Source organism: Bos indicus, chromosome 17 (assembly GCF_029378745.1).
Source record: "Bos indicus isolate NIAB-ARS_2022 breed Sahiwal x Tharparkar chromosome 17, NIAB-ARS_B.indTharparkar_mat_pri_1.0, whole genome shotgun sequence".
NCBI lineage: Eukaryota > Metazoa > Chordata > Mammalia > Artiodactyla > Bovidae > Bos > Bos indicus.
This window is the reverse complement of record NC_091776.1, coordinates 63,100,398-63,122,884: the sequence shown is the minus strand read 5'-3', so window position 1 is coordinate 63,122,884 and position 22,487 is coordinate 63,100,398. Positions and strand designations below refer to the sequence as shown.

The window sequence follows — 22,487 nt, the reverse complement described above, 5'->3', positions numbered from 1 at the left end:
AACTGTGCCAAGTAGTTTCCTAGGAATGAGATTAGCCTGGAAATGTTATGTCAGCTGAGGATTTTGGTTTCTGGGTGACAGTGCTACCATCAGAGACAGGACTGGCATCCCTTCAGAGGAGAAACCTTTCAGTAGGAATCTAGAGTAGCCTTTTCTGTCTTTTCAACTCTCAGGTTAAAATGATAGTCAATGTAAAGGAGAAAATAGAGAGCCCCTGCAGAAAGGATTGGGAGCTACACAACTTCAGAGGAACTGCTAAGAGATAGCAGAAATGAGAAGCTGTTTTTGTTTCTATTAAGCACGCACTTTATTAGTGGAAATGAAAAACTGCATGATAGGAAAGAGAAGCTGTATGAGAATTATAAGTGATTCAGATATGAACTCCCGAAGGATACAACCTCTCCTCCACATAAACTGGTGGGGTAAACATTTAACATAAGGAGTGAAATACAGAAATAGGAACATGGAGGAATTTCTTGTACAGGGGTGTGAGTGGAACCTGATTAAAGGGGCCAAAGGTCGTGAACCCATTTTGCCCTTTTGTAAGAGAAGCAGGCTTAACTTGGGGGAGAGAATGGGTAAATTCTTCCAGCTGCAGTGAGCAGAACTGTGTGGTGGCTGGGCTTCCCTCTAGAGTCACAACAAAGTCTACATAGTAGGATTTCCGACTGAAATGGAGAGCGCAGTGGTGTTTACAGAAAAAAACAAACCATGAGTTTAATAATGGCATTATGTATTTTTATAGCAGACTAGAACTTAGAACTGAGTTCCTGACCCCGCTCCCAACCCCCTTGCCTACCTCCACGGACACACATTGTTCCATCTGTAGCCTTCCCATCTGCCTTGATGGTGGCTCCATCTTTCCACTTGACCGGGCTGAAACCATAGTAATCAAATCCTTTGCTCCTCTTTCTCTCCTGGTCCATGCTCACTCTTACCAGGAAATTCGGCAGAGCTTGTCTTCAATATAGAACCGGAATCAGATCACTTCTCATCACTACCATGACTTTCCCCTGTGCCAGCCACCTTCTGTCGCCTCGTGCCTGGATTACCACAGTAGCCCATTCTCTCTGCTTCTGCCTTACCCCACTAGAATCTGTTCCCCCACTCTCCAGGTTAATATGTATTTTATTTTCGTATAGTTGATATACAAATTTATGTAAGTTTTAGGTGTACAACATAGTGATTCACAGTTCTGAAGGTTACATTCCACTTGTAATTACTGTAAATTGACTGTATTCCCTGGGTTGCACTGTGTAGCCTTGGAGCTTATTTACTTTACACATAGTAGTTTGTACCTCGTAATCCTCTCCCATCTTCTCCTTCCCCCGTCCCTCTCCCTCCTGTTAACCACTAGTTTGTTCTCTGTATCTGTGCTTCTTTTTTCTTATATTTTATTCACTAGCTGTATTTTTTTGATTCCACATATGCACTTACATATCATTACAGTATTTATCTTTCTCTGTCTGACTTACTGCACTTAGCATAATACAGGTCCATTCATGTTGTTCTTACAAATGACAAAATTTCATTCTGTGTTTGAGCAGTCATTTTGTTTATATTTTTTTATATAAAATATATATTTTCCACATTTTCTTTATCCATTCATCTGTTGACGAACCCTTAGATTTTTTCTGTAATCTGTTCTTAATACATCGACCAGTCCCTTTTCCCCCTACTTTCCTTAAAGTCAGATTTCTTAAGGTACAATTTACAAACAGTAAAATTCACTTTTTTGTAGCTGTAGAGTTCTGTGGATTTTCACAACACACACTCTTGGCCCAACCATCATAGTCAAGAAATAGAATGTTTCCATTGCCCCCAAAAGTTCCCTTATGCCCTTGTAATCATCCCTTCCTCCCAGCCCCTGGAAGTTAGTCTCTTTTCTCCCATGAGATTTTTTTCTAGAATGTCATATAAATGGGGTATATTTGTAGTGCTTTGAGTCTGGATTCTTTCACTAAACAGAATGCATTAGAGATTGATCCATAGTGGATCGCTCAAGAGTTGGTGGCTTTTCATTGCCGAGTACTTCTCCACTGTATAAAGCGGTTTCTGCTTTCACTAGTTGATGGTGTCTGGATTGTTTCCAGTTTTTGTCAGTTTTGGATAAAGCTGCTGTAAACATGCGCATATAATTCACTCTGCTGTGAAGAAATTTAAAAGATCAGCTTGGAAAACTGTTACAGGAAGAAGCATGCTGAAGACCAATATATCACATAATCCTCCTTTTGTTAAAAATGGGACTCAATATTTCACATTTCTTTATTATTTGAATTTTTAAAATAACACTAAGTTTTTTTTAAATTGTGTTTAAATTTTAAACATTGTGGTGTACATGTTAAGAAAAGGACAAAGAAGTTTTTGTCATTTCTTATTTGGCTATACTTTTTTATTTTTAACCAAATGCTAGAAGCTTATATTTTATGATTAAATATAACATTCCTGTATAGTAGAATTTTATTTCAAAGAGCCACAATTAAAGATGAAGTTTTTCTAAAACTAAGTATCAACAACATTGCAGTTACATATATATATTTTAAAATTTATTTAGTCACATCACATCAATTGAGAATCTTGATTCAGCACTAAACACTGTTGCAGGTAAATGCTGCTATTCTGGTTACTAATACTGCTTTTCACATAGGAAACAGCAGCTAACTTCCATACCTTAATTCATCTGAAAGGACAGCTAAAAAAATACAGATCATATTTGAATTCCAATCTCCCCGAACCCCATCCCACCCTCTTTTGGAAACTTTCCAAGTTTCTCTGTTAAATGTTACATTCTTCCACCTTGCCTTGTTCAGTGTCTCTTTACTAGATTGTAACTGTCTTAAATGACTGTCTTATTTTCTGTATCTTCAGTTCAGTTCAGTTACATCCCACTGTTTGCGACCCCGTGCACTGCAGCATGCCAGGCTTCTCTCCAGAGTCCATCACTAACTCCCGGAGCTCGCTCAGACTCATGTCCATCGAGTCAGCGATGCCAGCCATCCAACCATCTCATTCTCTGTCATCCCCTTCTCCTCCCGCCTTCAGTCTTTCCCAGCATCAGGGTCTTTTCCAGTGAGTCAGTTCTTCGCATCAGGTGGCCAAAGTATTGGAGTTTCAGCTTCAGCATCAGTCCTTCCAATGAATATTCAGGACTGATTTCCTTTAGGATTGACTGGTTTGATCTCCTTGCAGTCCAAGGGACTCTGAACAGTCTCCAACACTACTGTTCAAAAGCATCAATTCTTTGGTGCTCAGCTTTCTTTATAGTCCAAGTGTCACATCCATACACAACTACTGGAAAAACCATAGCCTTGACTAGATGGACCTTTGTTGGCAAAGTAGTGTCTCTGGTTTTTAATATGCTGTCCAGGTTGGTCATAGCTTTTCTTCCAAGGAGCAAGCATCTTTTAATTTCATGGCTGCAGTCACCATGTGCAGTGATTTTGGAGCCCAAGAAAATAAAGTCTGTCACTGTTTCCATTATTTCCTCATCTGTTTGTCATGAAGTGATGGGACTGGATGCCATGATCTTAGTTTTCTGAATGTTGAATTTTAAGCCAACTTTTTTTACTCTCCTCTTTCACTTTCATCAAGAGGCTCTTTAGTTCCTCTTCACTTTCTGCCATAAGGATGGTGTCATCTGCATATCTGAGGTTATTGATATTTCTCCTGGCAGTCTTGATTCCATGATTGTGCTTCATCCAGCCCAGCATTTTGCATGATGTACTCTGCTTATGAGTTAAATAAGCAGGGTGACAATATCCAACCTTGATGTATGACTTTCCCTCTTTGGAACCAGTTTGTTCCATGTCCAGTTCTAACTGTTACTTCTTAACCTGCATACAGATTTCTCAGGAGGCAGGTAAGGTGCTCTCATATCCCCGTCTCTTTAAGAATTTTCCACAATTTGTTGTGATCCACACAGTCAAAGGCTTTGGCATAATCAATAAAGCAGAAGTAGATTTTTTTTGGAACTCTCTTGCTTTTTCGATGATCCAGTGGGTTGTTGGCAATTTAATCTCTGGTTCCTCTGCCTTTTCTAAATCCAGCTTGAACATCTGGAAGTTCTTGGTTCATGTACTGTTGAAGCCTGGCTTGGAGAATTTTGAGCATTACTTTGCTAGCGTGTGAGATGAGTGCAGTTATGCAGTAGTTTGAGCATTCTTTGGCATTGCCTTTCTTTGGAATGAAAACTGACCTTTTCCAGTCCTGTGGCCACTGCTGAGTTTTCCAGATTTGGTGGCATGTTGAGTGCAGCACTTTCACAGCATCATCTTTTGGAATTTGCAATAGCTCAACTGGAATTCCATCACCTCCACTAGTTCTTTGTTTTGTATCTTACACATGAAGATTTGTTAAATTTCATCTGATAAGATACTTATTCCATTACTATGTGTAGAATACATGCTTGGCTTTTTTTCCCCTGAAAATAAGAAAAAAATGTGAAAGACCATTCCTGTGAACATTGTGATAGACAATATTTTAGATAAAAATACAGATTTCTGTTTCAGTGTATTTCACCGATTAGGGAAAGATTGTACCATTTCTTAGGCCTGGAATGTAAGTCATATTTTGCATATTGTATTTGAAGTTGGGCGTTTTGCAGAAACAAATCGTAGCTGCCCTGCTGCCTTGTGATCTGTTACAACCGCATGTGAGAAAAAGCAGTAGTTTATATAGCCAGCAGTTCTCAGATTGTGACCAGTGGGTCATGGGGGTTTACTCAGACCATATCAGGGAATCTACAGGGTTAGACTGTTTTCATAATGCTGTTTTTTTTTAATTTGTCTTTTTCATTTTGACTTTTTTTTTTTCTTACAGTGAAAAGCAGTGGTGGGTTAAAAAAGAAAAAAAGTCACTGCAATGCTGTAACACAAATCAAGCTGAACTAGTAATCATTGTATTCTTCACCACCATGCACATACTGCTTTAAAAAAAGAAAAGTTTCACTTACGGTGAAGCAGTGAAAATTGCTTTTATTAAATCTCAGCACTTGAGCACACTTGTTTTTCTCTAATAAAATGCAAAATTTCCCCTTATTAAAAAAAATGGGCAGAGGACCTTCTTTTCCAAAAAAGATATACAGATGGTCAACAGGCACATGAGAAGATGCCCATTGAGACTGATCATCAGGAAAATATAAATCAAAACCACGGTGAGATACCACTCACCCCTGTCAGCATCACTGTCGTCAAAAAGACAAGAAGTAGCGAGAGTTGGCGAGGATGTAGAGAAAGGAACCCTCTAGCGCTGTTGGTGGGAGTGTGAATCCATGCAGCCACCATGGGAAACAGTATGGAAGCTCCTCAAAAAATCAGAACTGCCATATGAACCAGCAGTTCCATTTCTGGCTCTTTATCCAAAGAAAACAAAAAAACTAATTTGAGAAAGTAATGCACCCTAATGCTCACAGCTCATAGCAGCCTTATTAACAATAGCCAAGATGTGGAAGTAACCTAAGTGCCCATTGATAGATGAATGGATAAAGGGGACCTGTGTATACATACATACCCACACACTATGGAATATTACTAAACCATAAAAAGAATGAAATCTTGCCATTTGTGACAATAAGGATGGAGCTGCTAGAGGGTGTTTTGCTTAGTAAAATAAATCAGACAGAAAAAGATGAATACCATATGTGGAATATAAAGAACCAAACAAACAAATAGAACAAAACAGATACAGGAAACGAACTAGTGGTTAGCACAGGGAGAAAGAGGCAAAATCGGCGAAGGGAATTAAGAGGTACAAACCAGCAGTTAATAAGTCACAGAGCTGTAATATCCAGTGTAGGGAAGGTAGTCAGTATTTTATAACTTTGTATGATGTGTAATCTGTACAAACCTGAAACTAGTATATTGTAAGTCAACTACATACTTCAGTTTAAAGCAAAACAAACAAACAAACAAAACCCCAAATGTTATTGTTAAGCACTTCAGCTATATAATAAAAGTACTATTAGTTCTCTTAAAAAAAAAAAGACAAAAAAACTTGTGTGGTCATCTAAAATGCTAGCTGAACTAGCTTCTGTTTTCTTGGGACACCATTTTTACTTGAAGAATAAATAGTAGACAAACTATGGAGTTATTCACACTTTAGTGTGTGGCTGACAGTTTCTCACAAATGAATAAAGTGAGCCTGTCACTTCAAGGAGGGAAAAAGTTATTTTTGCCAGTGATAAAATTTGCATGGAAATAAGGCATTTTGGAAATTTTGCCCCCATTATCATTAGCCTCAAGAGTGAAATTAACAAATGAGGTTTTTCAGATATTTTGTAATGAAATGTGACAACATCTGGAGGAGCTGTGCGACTTAGTGACTAGTGTGTGATGTTACATCACCCATGGGTGAAAGAACCATTTGATAGCATAGTCCATGAGATTTTAATGTAATAATTTTTTTTTTTTAATTCACAGACAAGGTTTCAGATTTCACATTTCAGGTAACCTGTAAGAAATGACGACTTGTTGAATTTTAGGGTAGTATCAAAGAAGAGTATCCTTAGTTATCTGAAAAGATTATTCCAATGTTCTTCCCTTTTCTAGCTACCCATCTCTGTGAGGCCAGATTTTTCCCCCCATAAAGTTCAACTAAAGTAACATACAGCGACAGATTGAATGCAGAAGCAATTATGAGAATCTGGCTGACTTCTACTTAAGTCAGACGTTAAAGAGGTTTTTGAAAACTTAAAAGGATGCCCCTCATCTAAATTTTTTGTTTTGGAAAACTGTTATATTTCCTTTAGAAATGTAATTTATGTGCTCGTGTTGTAATGGTTTCATTATATTTAAGTGAAATAGTAAATAAACATTTAAAACTTTTCTCACTTTTAATTTCTAGTGGCATAAATACCAGTAGATGTAACCTGTAGGAACAGAAGTTCTCAGGGTCCTTAATTTTACGAGTGTAGATGGTCTCAAGACCAAAAAATTTGCCAAGTGCTATTCTCAGTCATTGTGCAGGGTTGGAATAGTAGTGACTTGGTTTGTTGGGTGGACAAGAATGCTTTCATTGTATAGCTGCAAGGCTGACACAGGACACGCTATAGAACAGTACACTCTGTGTCTCGGTTTGGCATGATTTTTAGCAGGATATGTGTCTAAGCACTTGCTGGTAAAGCAGCTAGAAATAGATGCTTGACTGTAGAGCAGCTACTAAAATCCAGTATGGTTCTAAAAATCTTAGGGTGTGGAATATAACCTTACATATGCGAGAACTTTCTGGTGGTTCTTTGTCTATTAAGGCTTGGGGGAATGCAGTTAAAAAATTAATGGTTTTTGTAATAACCATATAAAATATTGCAGCTCAACAGCTGACCAATACTCCTACCTCATTTGGCCAGTCTTTGAGTCTGTTTTTAGTACATTTGGCTAACCTGATTGCAGTGTGTCTCAAATGCATGTATTTAGTTCCTGTTTGCATTTCTGTCGGAATTCCTTTTACTTCAGAGTGTAGAGTAATTCCTGTCTTTTTAAAGTGAGTCCAGAGTTGCTGCAAACAGACACCTTGTTGGAGGGCCCGAGAGACGATACACGCCTGTTGGCGCTTTGTGGGGTCTGAAGTGTAGGATAGGCTGTAAAGTAAGGTGGACCACCGGGCTTTGATTTTAATTCATGTTCTCTATTTTATAATACTTTTTGTAAAACTGCCAGAGTGGTAGGTTGAGTTGAAAGTATATGAAATTTCAAATAACACTGTGGAATAAATCATAACTTCTAATTATGTGAAATTTGGTACAGTTTGCAAAGTTGTTTAAAGTTTTTTTAAAGTTTTATTATAAATTATGCCATGAACTATATTACGAGGCAGCTTTAACCGGATTTCCTTAGTACAGATTTATTTGGAAAATAAAATGGTCCAGTATAGAAGAAAGCATTAAATGAAACCATGCATTTAGCTCTCTGGTGGGTAGTGTGCGGGGCCAGGAGATGGAGATGAGAACTGGTAGTGCTAATCAGCCTCTTCATAAGATATTTTGCACATGGCCAAGACTTCACCTTGAAAAGTAGATTGTGAAGAACATCAGTGACTCAGTATAGTTAGTCACGCAGAGCAGAGCACAGGGGATCTGTGGAGGAGGGAAGGCTGCTTTAACAAAACTTCAACCCAGACTTATAGAAGTCTTAAGTGATGTCTCTGGAGAGTCTGTGTTTATTTGACAGTTGTAGCAAGGAAACAATAGTATCAGACTTAAGACGAGGAGTTTGGCAAGTTTAAACGTTTAATCTACCTTTTAGGGAATGACAGTATGCTTCAGAATGTGAAGGGTACGAAAAAGTCAAGTCATCCAAGTAAAACGCTAGCAAAAGAAAAGTCAAGTCCTTCTCCTACACACACACACACACACTCATTTCACTCGCTCACACACACACACACACTCATTTCATGCTTTATAGACCAGGCTTTTAATCATATGAAAAGCTACTCAATCTCACTTTAATTCACTTTGAAATTAATTACATCACAAAAGTAATTAATGCAAATGAAAACCATATTGAAATATGAATCTTCATCTGTTAGATTGGCTAAAAAAATTTCAAAAGTTGGACAACACTCACTGTTGATAAGACTTTGGAAAACAGAGACGCTGGTTTGTTATGGTCATAGTGCAAAATGATAAAACCTCTCTGGTGAGCAGCTTAACCACATTTATCACGCTGCATTTCCTCCACATTTATCATGCTGCATTTCCTCCTCCATCCCACAACCTTATTTTCAGGAACTTTATTCTCTGGAGATGTGTTATTTCTTGTGTGTGACTGTGAGTATAACTTACAAAGCTCTTTATAACAGAATTGTAGCAGAATTTTTAGAAACAAAAGGGATTTTTGCTTTTTGGAAAAAAAAAAAATGCGGTATGTCCACACAGTGGAATACTATGCAGATGTTTAAAGAAAATAAAAATAAAGATCTCTGTGTACTGATAGGGGATGATCTCTAGGCTATATGGTAAAGGGGAAGGTGGAGGAGTACAGAGCAGTGTATTTAACGGCCTGTCTTGTGTGTGAAGAAATGGTAAGAAGTAGTATGTTTATATGTTTTAGAAGGCTACTGAAGAAACTCATAAAACTGGTCATGTAAAGAGGATATGGGGAGGAGGCTAGGTGGGAGTGAGACTTGTCAGTGTGTACTATACACAGTTTTGATTCCTGTTCCCCCCGAAGGTATTTTTTAACTTCTAGAAAACACTCCCTCTAAAGAGAGGTCATTTGTTTTGAGAATTTTGAAAGATGTGTGCAAAGATTATGGCAGAGCATGAGATAACTTTAGAGTAAAGGGAAATTGAAATCCGTTTTCCTAGTATAGGAAATGTCCTATTGCAGGTATCTCTTAGTGGGTAAGTTGATAGCTGGACAGAAGCTAGCGAAGGGGCTGGAGTGGCCGTCCACTGTCTCCTGCATCTGCATCCCCTTTGCTGACTGAAATTTTAGGAAATTGTGGGTGCCCACTGTGGGACAGAACTCACGACCCAGAAAATAAATGGCTGTATTCATTCACCTCTCATGCTTTTCATTGTCTCACCTTCTCAAAGACTGCTGTAAAAAAGAGAAATTTTCCTTTTGTGTGTGTGTGTGGAGGTTTTCAGAAAATATGCAAAAGCAGAAGAGTATAAGGAACCTCCATATACCTGTCATTCTAGTTTCAATAATTAAAAACAATTTCACCTTAAAAAAAAAAAAATCCTTCCTACCTTTTCTTATTCCTGGAATATTTTAATGCAAGCCTTATATCATTTTACCCAGAGCTACTTCAGCATATATCTTTAATAACTAAAGATGAAAGATTTGACAGTACAGGCCACAGTGTCTTACTGTGAAATTTCATTTTATGTCCTGGGTTTTTTTAGAAAGGTTAAAGGAAACTTATCCTTCTCTGTGTTCATCCGTCTTTCCTCTTCACTGGTATAATTTCCAGTCAGCATACAAGAAAGGTTGAGTATCTCCTGTCTTTAAAAATAAATTAAGACTTCCCTTACCTTACATTCATTCCCCTCTAGCTGCTGTCTCCGTTGGAACTGTACTTTTCAAAAAGCTATCTCCGTTTCCTTACCTTAACTTCTCAGCCAGTTCCAGCCTGACTCCTGTCCCCACGGCTCACTCCATTAAAACTGTTCTTGCTAAAGTCATCAGTGACTCACACATTAAATAAACCCAGTGACTCTGCAGTTTTCATCTTACTTGACAACTCAGCCACCTTCAGCACTCATGACCTCTACCTCCTAATACAAGCAGTGAACATTGAGTAATTACTGGGTTCAGCTCTGTATGTGAATTCTCATTTCATTCTTTTTTTAAGCAATTTGTTTTACTAATGTAGAGCTTTGTCTAAATCTTAATTCTGTAAAATTTTATTTATCTATCTATTTTGGGCTGCGCAGGGTCTTGGTTGCTGTGCGGGCTTCCTCTGGTTGTGGCATGCAGAGCCTGCTCTGGGTTGCGGTGGGCGGACTTCTCATTGCAGTGGCTTCTCGTTGCAGAGCTCAGGCTCTAGGGCGCAGGGCTTCATCAGCTGTGTCTTGCAGGATCTAGAGTGCAGGCTCAGTAGTTGTGGAGCAAGCTTAATTGCCACATAGCACGTGGGATCTTCCCGGACCAGGGATCGAACCCACATCTCCTGCATGGGCAGGCGGATTCTTTACCACTGAGCCACCAGGGAAAGCCTCATTTAATCCTTTGACAGCTCTTTGAGGGAGGTGTTGTCATTATCCTCATTTTACAGGTGGGAACTAGCTAAAGCTTAGAGAGGTTAAATAACTGGTCAGCTGCGGTCAGGGGTAGAACAGTTTTAGGTTCAGGCACCATCTCATCTGATCCTGCTGCCTCTTTGCAAACACTTCACCTTGCTATCCTGGGTCTTCTTCCTGATCTTTAGATTTCTGGCTTTTCGGGCTTTCATACTGGGTCCTCCTCTCATGCAACCCGTGGCTTCAGTTTCCATGTGGAGGGTCGTGAGCTCCCGGTCTGTGTCCTTAGCGTAGAGCTGCTTCTGAACTCTGGACCCAGGGAGCCAGCTGCTCCTCGGCACATTGGGAACTTCGACTCTGCTCCTTCTGTGGTTGTTGCCTTTTTTGCCAGATGGTACGGCCATCTACCAGCTGCTTAGCAGAAACCTGGGGTCCTCTCTCCTGAACAGTCACCAAATCCTGTTTTATTGAGTCTTGTGTCTCTCTCATTCATCTACCACCCTAAGGAAGCCCCCCACCCCCAGTTCAGTAGGCTCCACCTGTTACACATCTCAGGGTATCCTGTACTTGTCTTCCTCCCCTTTATAACATTTTCAGCAGTTACATTCACTTGCTTATATTAGCTTTTCGTTTTCATTCCTTTAGCCCAAACTTTAATTTTTAAATTCCTTTAGGAAGACATTAAGAGACAGGACCAAGACAACCTCATTTTTTATTCCATCCCTGGGGGCTGGCAGAGTGCCAGGCACAGAATCATCATTAAATATTTGATGAATGAAAAGAGGAAAAATTTGTTCTGGGAAAATCCCTAAGGATTCACTCGGAAGGGTGAATTTCAGAAGACAGACTTGAAAACACTGGGACTTGCCTGGCAGTCCAGTGGTTAGGACCCCGAGCTTTTACTGCAGGGCGTCCAGCTTTGACTCCTGGTCAGGGAACTAAGATCCTGCATGCCACACGGTGTGCCCCCAAATTTTTTTTTTTACTTCTGATAGTCAAGCCATAGAAGGGAGCTAAGGAATTGGCAGTAAAGTTAAGAGAAATAGGGTATTGGTTTTTGTTATTCACTTGCTAAGTTGTGTCCAACTCTTTGTGACACCATGGACTACAGCATGCCAGGCTTCCCTGTCCTTCATTGTCTCCTGGAGTTTGCTCAAATTCATGTCCTAGGCAATAGTGTTCTTTGCAGCACTGGACTTTACTTTCACCACCAGACACATGCACAACTGAGCATCGTTTGCGTTTTGGCCCAGCTGCTTCATTCTTTCTGGAGCTATTAGTAATTACCTTCTGCTCTTCCCAGTAGTATATTGGACACCTTCCGACCTGGGGGGCTCATCTTCTGGTGTCATATCTTTTTGCCTTTTCATATAATTTTGGAGTTCTCTTGGCAAGAATACTGTGGAGTGGGTTGCCATTCCCTCCTCCAGTGGACCACGTTTTGTCGGTACTCTTTACTATGACCCGTCCATCTTGGGTGGCCCTGCATAGCATGGCTCTTAGCTTCACTGAGTTACACAAGCCCCTTTGTCACAAGGCTGTGATCCGTGAAGGGGAGGTTATTTGGGGAAGTGGAAGTTGTGGGACTTTCTGACTGTCATCATAATATGGAAAGGAAGGGAAGAGGGTGTCAAGAATGCCAAAGGAATCATGATATGCCCTGAGAGGGTCAGGTATGAAGGGAAGAGCAATGACTGTAGTTTTCAACCTGTTGACTTTCAAGAACCTTCTGTGGGATATCCACATGAAGAGAACCAATAGACAGTTTAAAAAAAAAAACGAAACTAGAATCCAGGAGAGACATGGCTTTACTTTATTACTGAGTAAAATCACTAAGATACTACTGATAATTCACAAGTACAGAGTTGGCAGATATTTTGGTACTTGGGAGTGGAAGCACGTGTGTGTATTATTACTGAGACGGGTTTTGCATTGATACCATTGAACACCCAGTGGAGGCCAACTAATGAAAACTGTGAATCTGTACCAGATCTGTGTTTCAATTAATATTTGTTCGTGCCAATTTATACTTTTTTTCCTTCTTAGATAAAAATAAAACTTAGTGGAGTTTATAGAACTCCATTAGACTGTAAACTCCATGAGTTTGCTGCCATGTGATTAAATTTTTTTCCCTCTTGTTTCTCTAGGGCCTATTCCCTGGTGGATTCCAGTCAAGTGTCTACTTTTCTGATTTCCATTCTACTTATAGTCTATGGTAGTTTCAGGTAAGATGCTCTCAAAATGGGATTGATTTCTGTTGGAGGTGGAAGACACATTGTTCTGGGTGTTGGGACCAGAATTTATTGCTTCTTTGAAGAGAAACATGACTTTGACAGGAATTGAGTTGAACAGGATAATTCTGATATTTATTCTTTGGTTGGCTGTTAAAACACTTCTTGGTTTTGCTTATGTCTTTGGCATTTTAATGCAAATAAGTGAAAACTAATCGCTTAAATTCTGGTTCTGGGGGAAAAATGATTCACATTAAGTATACTTATTGAGAGAGTTAAGGAGAGAGTCCTTGACAGTGATTCTGCAGTGTCTCAAAGGGACAGAATGTTCTTCTTAATTAAAAAAAAAAATGCATTGACCTATGTGGACCATATATGATATTGCCAGTAGATAGTCAACTTTTTTGACATACGCATGTAATTTTATAAGGTTCAGGCTACTATTAGGAGAATTGTGCACGGTTGCATTGACCAAGTATTCTCTCTGCTAACCTTAGGAATGCTGAGACTGGATCTTCTTGAAGTTCCCATCCTAGCAGACAGCCATAGAAATACAAAGATAAGGAAGCTAGATACTCAACTCCCTTCTTTTCACTATTCTTACTTTAGAGAAATCTTAGTGGTTGTATAACTGATAGTTTTATGGTGGATAAATTTAAAAATGAAAGCTGCCTGGAAAATTTTAAATTGAGAACTTGAAAGGGAGCAGCAGTGTTAAAGGAAATAAACAAGCTTAAGGATTTTGAATTACCCAGTACTATGTTTGGATTTTAATGAGTATTTGGTAAAATTACATACTTCCAGGCTTTATCTCAGCATTGAGTAGAACAAGTAAAATACTGTTGATAATTCCAGTATCAGTTGATAAATGTTTTACTCATTGAGACTTCTGCTGAGAACCCTAGGTTCCTAGCCACCCTTAGGAAGCATCAGTCAAGCCAGAGCAGCTTAGAACCTCATCAGCATAATCCTATATTTTTTGTATAGACAAATTTTTGGTTTTTTCTTTTTGAGTATATAATAACATTTCAGAAGTTTTTACAATTAAAAAAAAAACCAAAACTTCAGACTCACAACTCTGAAACTCCTTTCGTTAGTTCAAATGACGTTTTATTTGGCATGTACTTACATACTGTGTACATTTTTATAGTTTAAATCCAGTGTCCCTAGCCTTTTTGGCACCAGGGGCCAGTTTCATAGAGGACAGTTTTCCCACAGACTTTGGCAGAGCGAGGGGGCTGAGGGTGGTTTCTGGATGATTCTCATAAGAAGCGTGCAACCCAGATCATTCACACGCACGGTTCACAGCCCGTTTTGCACTGCCACTGACCTGGCAGGAGGCGGAGCTCGGGTGGTGATGGGGGTGATGACCCAATGCAGCCAAGACAGTCCTTTTCACGGCAGCAGAAGCAAAACTGGCAGTGGCCAGTGAGTAAAGCTGCTAGAGTGACTTCCTGGGTTCTTGCCTTAATGTAAACAAGGCATAGCTGAATGAAGAACTGACCGATTACTTATTTGGACATGGATTGCTTGATGAAAATACAGGGAATTCATTAGGGCACAGCCAGCTGGTACCGTTGTTCAGTCAGTCAGTCATGTCCGACTCCGCAACCTCATGGACTTCAGCATGCCAGGCTTCCCTGTCCTTCCCCATCTCCTGGAGCTTGCTTAAACTCATGTCTGTTGAGTCAGTGATGCCATCCAACCATCTCATCCTCTGTCTTCCCCTTGTCCTCCCGTCTTCGATCTTTCCCAGCATCAGGGTCTTTTCCAGTGAGTCAGTTCTTCACGTCAGGCGGCCAAAGTACTGGAGCCTCAGTTTCAGCGTCAGTCCTTCTAATGAATATTCAGGACTGATTTCTTTAAAATGGACTGGTTTGATCTCCTCGCAGTCCAAGGGACTCTCCAGATTCTTCTCCAACACCACAGTTCGAAAGCATCAGTTCTTCAGCACTCAGCCTTTCTTATGGCCCAACTCTCATGTCCATACATGACTACTGGAAAAACCATAGTCTTGACTAGATGGACCGTTGTTGGCAAAGTAATACCTCTGCTTTTTAAGATGCTGTCTAGGTTGGTCATAGCTTTTCTTCCAAGGAGCAAGCATCTTTTAATTTCATGGCTGCAGTCACCATGTGCAGTAATTTTGGAGCCCAAGAAAATAAAGTCTGTCACTGTTTCCATTATTTCCCCATCTATTTGCCACGAAGTGATGGAACTGGATGCCATGATCTTAGTTTTTTGAATGTTGAGCTTTAAGCCAACTTTTTCATTCTCTTTCACTTTGATCAAGAGGCTCTTTAGTTCTTCGCTTTCTGCCGCTAGGGTGGTGTCATCTGTATATCATATTCATATGTCTCCTGGCAATCTTGATTCCAGCTTGTGGAATCATCCAGCCCAGCATTTCGCATGATGTACTCTGTATATAAGTTATACAGGCAGGGTGACAGTATGTAGCCTTGATGTACTCCTTTCCCAATTTGGAGCCAGTCCATTGTTCATGTCCAGGTCTCACTGTTGCTTCTTGACCTGCATTATAGGTTTCTGAGGAGGCAGGTCAGGTGGTCTGGTATTCCCATCTCTCTAAGAATTTTCCACTGTTTGATGTGATCCACACAATCAAAGGCTTTAGAATACTCAGTGAAGCAGAAGTAGATGTTTTTCTGGAATTCTCTTGCTTTTTCTATGATCCAGTGGATCTATGGTTCCTCTACCTTTTCTAAATCCAGCTTGAACATCTGAAAGTTCTCAGTTCATGTACTGTTGAAGCCTAGCTTGGAGAATTTTGAGTGTTACTTTGCTAGCGTGTGAAATGAGTGCCATTGTGCAGTAGTTTGAACATTCTTGGCATTGCCTTTCTTTGGGATTGGAATGAAAATTGACCTTTTTCAGTCCTGTGGCCACTGCTGAGTTTTCCAAATTTGCTGGCATAGTGAGTAGCACTTTCACATCCTTTAGGATTTGAAATAACTCAGCTGGAATTCCATCACCTCCACTAACTTTGTTCATAGTGATGCTTCCTAAGGCCCGCTTGACTTCGGACTCCAGGGTGTCTGACTCTAGGTGAGTGATCGCACAGTCGTGGTTATCTGCGTCATGCAGATCTTTTTGTATAGTTCTTCTGGGTCCCCTGGGGTGCTAAATGGTGCTGACTAGTCTATCTTGCTGTCTCGCTTCTGCTGTTGCTACCAGTTTAGATGCTTCTCAGACGTTGTGAGTGACTTCCATTTGTTACTCTGAGGGGGTTGTCTAGAGATGTATGATTGTCACTGGCTACTAGAATTTTTTTTGGTTAGATGTTGACTTTATTAAAGAAACCTGATGAAGAAAATAGCTAATGTTTTACTGAGCATTTATGTTCCACCTACAGTGGTAAATGCTTTACCTAAACTCTCATTTAATCTTTGTATCAATTCAACAGAATAGATACTGTTATTCCCATTTTATAAGTGAGGAAACTAGGGCCCAGAAATGTTACGTAGCTCGCCCAAGTAATAAGTGATGAAGCTGGGATTTAAACTCAGGCAGTACTCTACTGCTGCTGGCTATTGAGAACAATAACATTTCAATTGTGAAGCAAATAAATTGATCTGACAGTAAAGTCAGAAGAAATGAGAAGTTTCTTAAAAACCCCTTTTTGTGATTTTTTTGTTTTTCTTCCATAGGATTCTCCAACCATAAGAATCATCTGGGGAAGGCTGTTCGGTAGGCTTAGGATGGGAGCCCTGTACTCTAGCCTCATTGAGGTGACCTGCACACTGGATAAACTCTTTCCGTTATTGCACATTGTTGGCCCTTCATTGCTGGTGGCACTTTATGGACCCACTCATTGATATGTTTTTAACCTTTTACAATTCTATTGAAGCTCTCCTGAAGTTCTCAGAGTCTCCTTTTTTTGCTAAGTCAAAAACATTTCTTCTCAGTCTTCATCCTTGCTGAGCCTTGGTGGTTTTATCACCACTACTTCCTGCAGATTTCTCCTCCCTTGGCCTCCGCTTTCATGTTGCCTTCCATATAGGACTTGCACGAGAAATGCCTCTTGAATTTGATTAGCCCTATCCCTATTGTCTCTCCCGATGCCCAGCCAAATGTTCTTACCTCCTCTGATTTAGGACCATAAAAAATACATTATTTGCTCATTTAAATAATACATTTTATTGAGAGAAGATCATAAAACGCAGGATGAAAGGTTTGTGCACTGTACTGGTTATTTTCCCCCAGGCTTTCACATTTCTAAGTACAGAGGGGAGAACTGTGGCAAATAAAACTAGATTTTAAAGCCCCAAACAAATCCTCAATCTAAGAGCCGTTACGTTTGCCATGCCTTGGCTGAGCTCTGCTTGCTGGACTTCCTGTGTTACTTAAAGATGACACCTGATCACCCTAATCTTTCCAGCTGCTCAGGGGGAGAAAATAGCATAATTACTCATGTAATAAGTATTTCCCCCCAGCCTTTGGCAAACCAACAGGAAAACATTAATGGAGGGGCAGGGAAGGTGAAAGGGACCACTCAGATGGGCATAGGGACCCAGGAACACAGTGTGAGATGGTTTAGAATTTTTTAGGCAGCTTATTACTGTGAAGATACTTGAGTTCTGTCCCCACAGGAATCACAGACAAAAAAAAGAACAGCAGGTTTGAAGTAGGTCTAAAAGGAAATCAAAAGGAAGATATACTTTATAATTGATAAAAAGGTAATACATAAATATAATACAGATGTATCTCTTTATGTAAAGTTACTATATAAAGGAACAATGGAACTTTTATAGAGTAACTACTCTCTTTTTTTAAGGCAAGCACCTCCCTGTGCTTTCTTTAATTTTGAGGGTAGTTTATTTGCTTATACCCAAACCTACTCTAGGAAGACAGTGCAGAGATGATAAGGAATGTACTTTATATGATTCTTTTGACCTTTATACCAAATGCAGGTAACTGTAAAGTTAGACCAGGTTAACCAAAATAAGTCTTATTATGGTTCACAAACCAACTCACCCTGAGCTATGCTGTGTAGGGCCACCCAAGGTGGACAGGTCATGGTGCAGAGTTCTGACAAAACATGGTCCACTGGAGAGGGGAATGGCAAACCCCTTCAGTATTCTTGCCTTGAAAACCCCATGAACATTATGAAAAGGCAAAAAGATAGGACACTGAAAGATGAACTCCCCAGGTCATAGGTGCCCAATTATGCTACTGGAGATCAGTGGAGAAATAACTCCAGAAAGAATGAAGAGAGGGAGCCAAAGCAAAAACAACACCCAGCTGTGGGTGTGACTGGTGATGGAAGTAAAGTCCGATGCTATAAAGAGCAATATTGCATAGGAACCTGGAATGTTAGGTCCATGAATCAAGGCAAATTGGAAGTGGTCAAACAGGAGATGGCAAGAGTGAACATCAACATTTGAGGAATCAACGAACTAAAATGGACTGGAATGGGTGAATTTAACTCAGATGACCATTATATCTACTACTGTGGGCAAGAATCCCTTAGAAGAAATGGAGTAGCCATCATAGTCAACAGAAGAGTCCAAAATGCAGTACTTGGGTACAATCTCAAAAATGACAGAATGATCTTTGTTCATTTCCAAGGCAAACCATTCAGTATCACAGTAATCCAAGTCTATGCCCCAACCATTAATGCTGAAGAAGCTGAAGTTGAACAGTTCTATGAAGATTTACAAGACCTTCTGGAACTAACACCCAAAAAAGATATCCCTTTCATTATAGGGGACTGGAATGCAAAAGGAGGAAGTCAAGAGATACTTGGAGTAACAAGCAAGTTTGGCCTTGGGAGTACAAAATGAAGCAGGGCAAAGGCTAACAGAATTTTAGAACTCACTGGTCATAGCAAACACCCTTTTCCAACAACACAAGAGAAGACTCTACACATGGACATCACCAGATGGTCAACACCAAAATCAGATTGATTATATTCTTTGCAGCCAAAGATGGAGAAGCTCTATTCAGTCAACAAAAACAAGACTGGGAGCTGACTGTGGCTCAGATCATGAACTCCTTATTGCAGAATTCAGACTTAAATTGAAGAAAGTAGGGAAAACCACTAGACCATTCAGGTATGACCTAAATCAAATCCCTTACGATTATATAGTGGAAATGACAAACAGATTCAAGGGATTAGATGTGATAGAGTGCCTGAAGAACTATAGACAGGGGTTCGTGACATTGTACAGGACGCAGGGGTCAAGACCATCCCCAGAAAAAGAAATGCAAAAAGGCAAAATGGTTGTCTGAGGAGGCCTTACAAATAGCTGAGAAGAGGAGAGAAGCAAAAGACAAAGGAAAGGAATGATATACCCATTTGAATGCAGAGATCCAAAGAATAGCAAGGAGAGATAAGAAAGCCTTCTTCAGTGATCAGTGCAAAGAAATAGAGGAAAACAATAGAATGGGAAAGACTAATGATCTCTTCAAGAAAATTAGAGATACCAAGGGAATATTTCATGCAAAGATGGGCACAATAAAGGACAGAAATATCATTTATTTCTAATATCCTTGATCTGCTATCAAGAAGAGGTGGTAAGAATACACAGAAGAGCTATACATAAAAAGATCTTAATGACCCAAATAATCTCGATGGTGTGATCACCCACCTAGACCCAGACATCCTGGAGTCCCAAAGTCAAGCAGGCCTTAGGAAGCATCGCTACGAACAAAGCTAGTGGAGGTGATAGAATTCCAGCTGAGCTATTTCGAATCCTAAAAGATGATACTGTGAAAGTCCTGCACTCAATATGCCAGCAAATTTGGGAAACTGAGCAGCAGCCACAGGACTGGAAAAGGTCAGTTTTCATTCCAATCCCAAAGAAAGACAATGCCAAAGAACGCTCAAACTACCACACAACTGCATTCATCTCACACGCTAGCAAAGTAATGCTCAAAATTCTCCAAGCCAGGCTTCAACAGTACGTGAACTGTTAACTTTCAGATGTTGAGGCTGGATTTAGAAAAGGCAGAGGAACCAGAGATCAAATTACCAACATCCATTGGATCACAGAAAACGTGAGAGAATTCCAGAGAAACACCTGCTTTATTGACTGTCAAAGCATTTGACTGTGTGGATCACAACAAACTGGAAAATTCTTAAAGAGATGGGAATTCCAGACCACCTGACCTGCGTCCTGTGAAATCTGTATGCAGGTGAGAAGCAACAGTTAGAACTGGACATGGAACAACAGACTGGTTCCAAATAGGGAAAGTCGTAAGTCAAGGTTGGATATTGTCAGCCTGCTTATTTAACTCATAGGCAGAGTACATCATGCAAAATGCTGGGCTGGAAGAAGCACAAGCAGGAATCAAGATTGCTGGGAGAAATATCAATAAACCTCAGATATGCAGATGACACTACCCTTATGGCAGAAAGCGAAGAAGAACTAAAGAGCCTCTTGAGTGAAAGAGAGTGAAAAAGTTGGCTTAAAGCTAAACATTCAGAAAACTAAGATCATGGCATCCAGTCTCATCACTTCATGGCAAATAGATGAGGAAACAGTGGAAACAGTGGCAGACTTTATTTTGGGGGGCTCCAAAATCACTGCAGATGGTGACTGCAGCCATGAAATTAAAAAACGCTTGCTCCTTGGAAGAAAAGTTATGATCATAGACAGCATGTTAAAAAGCAGAGACATTACTTTGCCAACAAAGGTCCGTCTAGTCAAGGCTGTGGTTTTTCCAGTAGTTGTGTATGGATGTGACACTTGGACTATAAAAAGAAAGCCGAGCGCCGAAGAATTGATGCTTTTGAACTATGGTGTTAGAGAAGACTCTGGAGAGTCCCTTGGACTGCAAAGAGATCAAACCAGTCAATCCTAAAGGAAATCAGTCCTTAATATTCATTGGAAGGACTGATACTGAAGCTGAAGCTCTAATACATTGGCCACCTGATGCGAAGAACTGACTAATTTGAAAAGATCCTGATGCTGGGAAACATTGAAGGTGGGAGAAGGGGATGACAGAGGATGAGATGGTTGGATGGCATCACCAACTCAATGGACATGAGTTTGAGTAAGCTCTGGGAATTAGTGATGGACAGGGTAGCCTGGCGTGCTGCAGTCCATGGGGTTGCAAAGAGTTGGACACAACTGAGTGACTAAACACATGTCATGATGTATTTATCACACACTAATGTGTGATGTGTTTATCTTTTGAATTGTTCTTTTGAGAGAGTCAGTTCCTAGGCAGGTTGATAGGGGGTCTAGGGGTCCCCAAGGAGAGAGGGGTCTGGAATTCTCAAGGAGGAAGAAAGGACAAACTTTTTTTCTTTCTCCACATTCCTTAGGATTATATAACAATAATGTATCCTGCCTGAGGACAGTCTCTGGATTAAGGACAGTCTTTGGATTAAACCTTCTGGCTAATTCTGTTATCTTAAAATGTAAATTATGGGAGTAGGTCTGATGAGGTCTTTACAACCTCCAGACATTCTTTGGATTCACTGGAGAGTATATAACTTCATTGTTAACACTAGCAAGCGGGTACTCTTTCTACCCCCTTCTGATGCCTATGTCAGAAGCTTTCTCTATCTCCTTTATACTTTAATAAAACTTTATTACACAAAAGCTCTGAGCGATCAAGCCTCGTCTCTGGCCCCGGATTGAATTCTTCTCCTCTGGGGGCCAAGAATCCCGGTGTATTCGCATGATTCAACAACAACCTTTCACTTTCGCCATCTCATATCCTGTCCTATCTTAAGAAAACATTTATAGAAATCTGAATTCATCGGATAGTGTGGGGAATGGTTATGTACATTGTAATGCATATGGACAAGTTCCTTGATATATATGAGCCTCATCAGTTCCTTTTTCAAGGTTCCCTTTATAGAAACCACTGTATAATTTTTCTAGGAACACACATTTAGCTTACAGCAAAGTTCCACCATATAGTGTTTACCTTGACCAAGTGAATGCTCCCTTTCATGGAACTTCCTTCCAATATTAGAATGATCAAAAAACATGGTAGTCTTAAAATACTAAAATAAAAAATTCCATTTTGCCTTTCTTCTCCAGTATTCATAATTGTATTCCATTATCAGAATTCAAACAGGTGAACAAGCATAACTTTTCAGTAAATGTGTTCTCAGCTCCCTTTTGCTTCCTGCAATTGTCAATTGTTTATTTTCACTCTGCCCTGTTCAAAAGTATTTCAGACCATTAAGTTTTACAAGCTGTGATGAGATAAGGTAAATTAGAATGGGGCCAAAGAAAAGGTATGGGTGGAGACAAAGTAGAGCCAAAAATAAGTCTAAAAATACATACCATAGTGGCCAACACCCCTCCTGGTGGTCCACAGATACGCAGTAAGCTTTCTAGCAGCCAACTTGCAGAAGAATGAAAGAAATTGAAAACTTTACAATGTCCTGAATAAAAAAACCAAATTGTGTAGGTGAATTGCAGTTACTCTTGCTTTTAAGATCAGACATAGGTTTATCCCAAAGACCCTCAGAAAGAGGATGCAATGTTGTATTGCATAGCATTTCATAACAGACATTGATTGTTGACTGAATTATAGTACTCTTCAATATAACCTGGTGGCGTTTCATGAAATTAGATTTCAGCAAAAGC

The 22,487-nt window shown here is 39.9% G+C and overlaps 1 protein-coding gene and 1 long non-coding RNA gene across 4 annotated transcripts in view; one reads left to right on the top strand and one right to left on the bottom strand.

Annotated features, from left to right (window-relative positions):
• The window catches only part of SPPL3 (signal peptide peptidase like 3), a 94,171-nt gene that overhangs the window by 50,612 nt on the left and 21,072 nt on the right, over window positions 1-22,487 (top strand). For all 3 annotated transcript variants that reach the window (XM_019977666.2, XM_019977667.2, XM_019977665.2), the window contains one exon: window positions 12,832-12,909. In XM_019977666.2, coding sequence (XP_019833225.1) covers window positions 12,832-12,909 — 78 coding nt within the window. The remainder of the gene's footprint in view (window positions 1-12,831; window positions 12,910-22,487) is intronic.
• LOC139176755 (uncharacterized) lies at window positions 2,362-10,129 on the bottom strand. Its single transcript, XR_011561198.1, has 2 exons — window positions 10,051-10,129; window positions 2,362-4,420 (listed from the first exon to the last, which is right to left on the bottom strand). It is a non-coding gene; the product is annotated as an uncharacterized lncRNA (long non-coding RNA).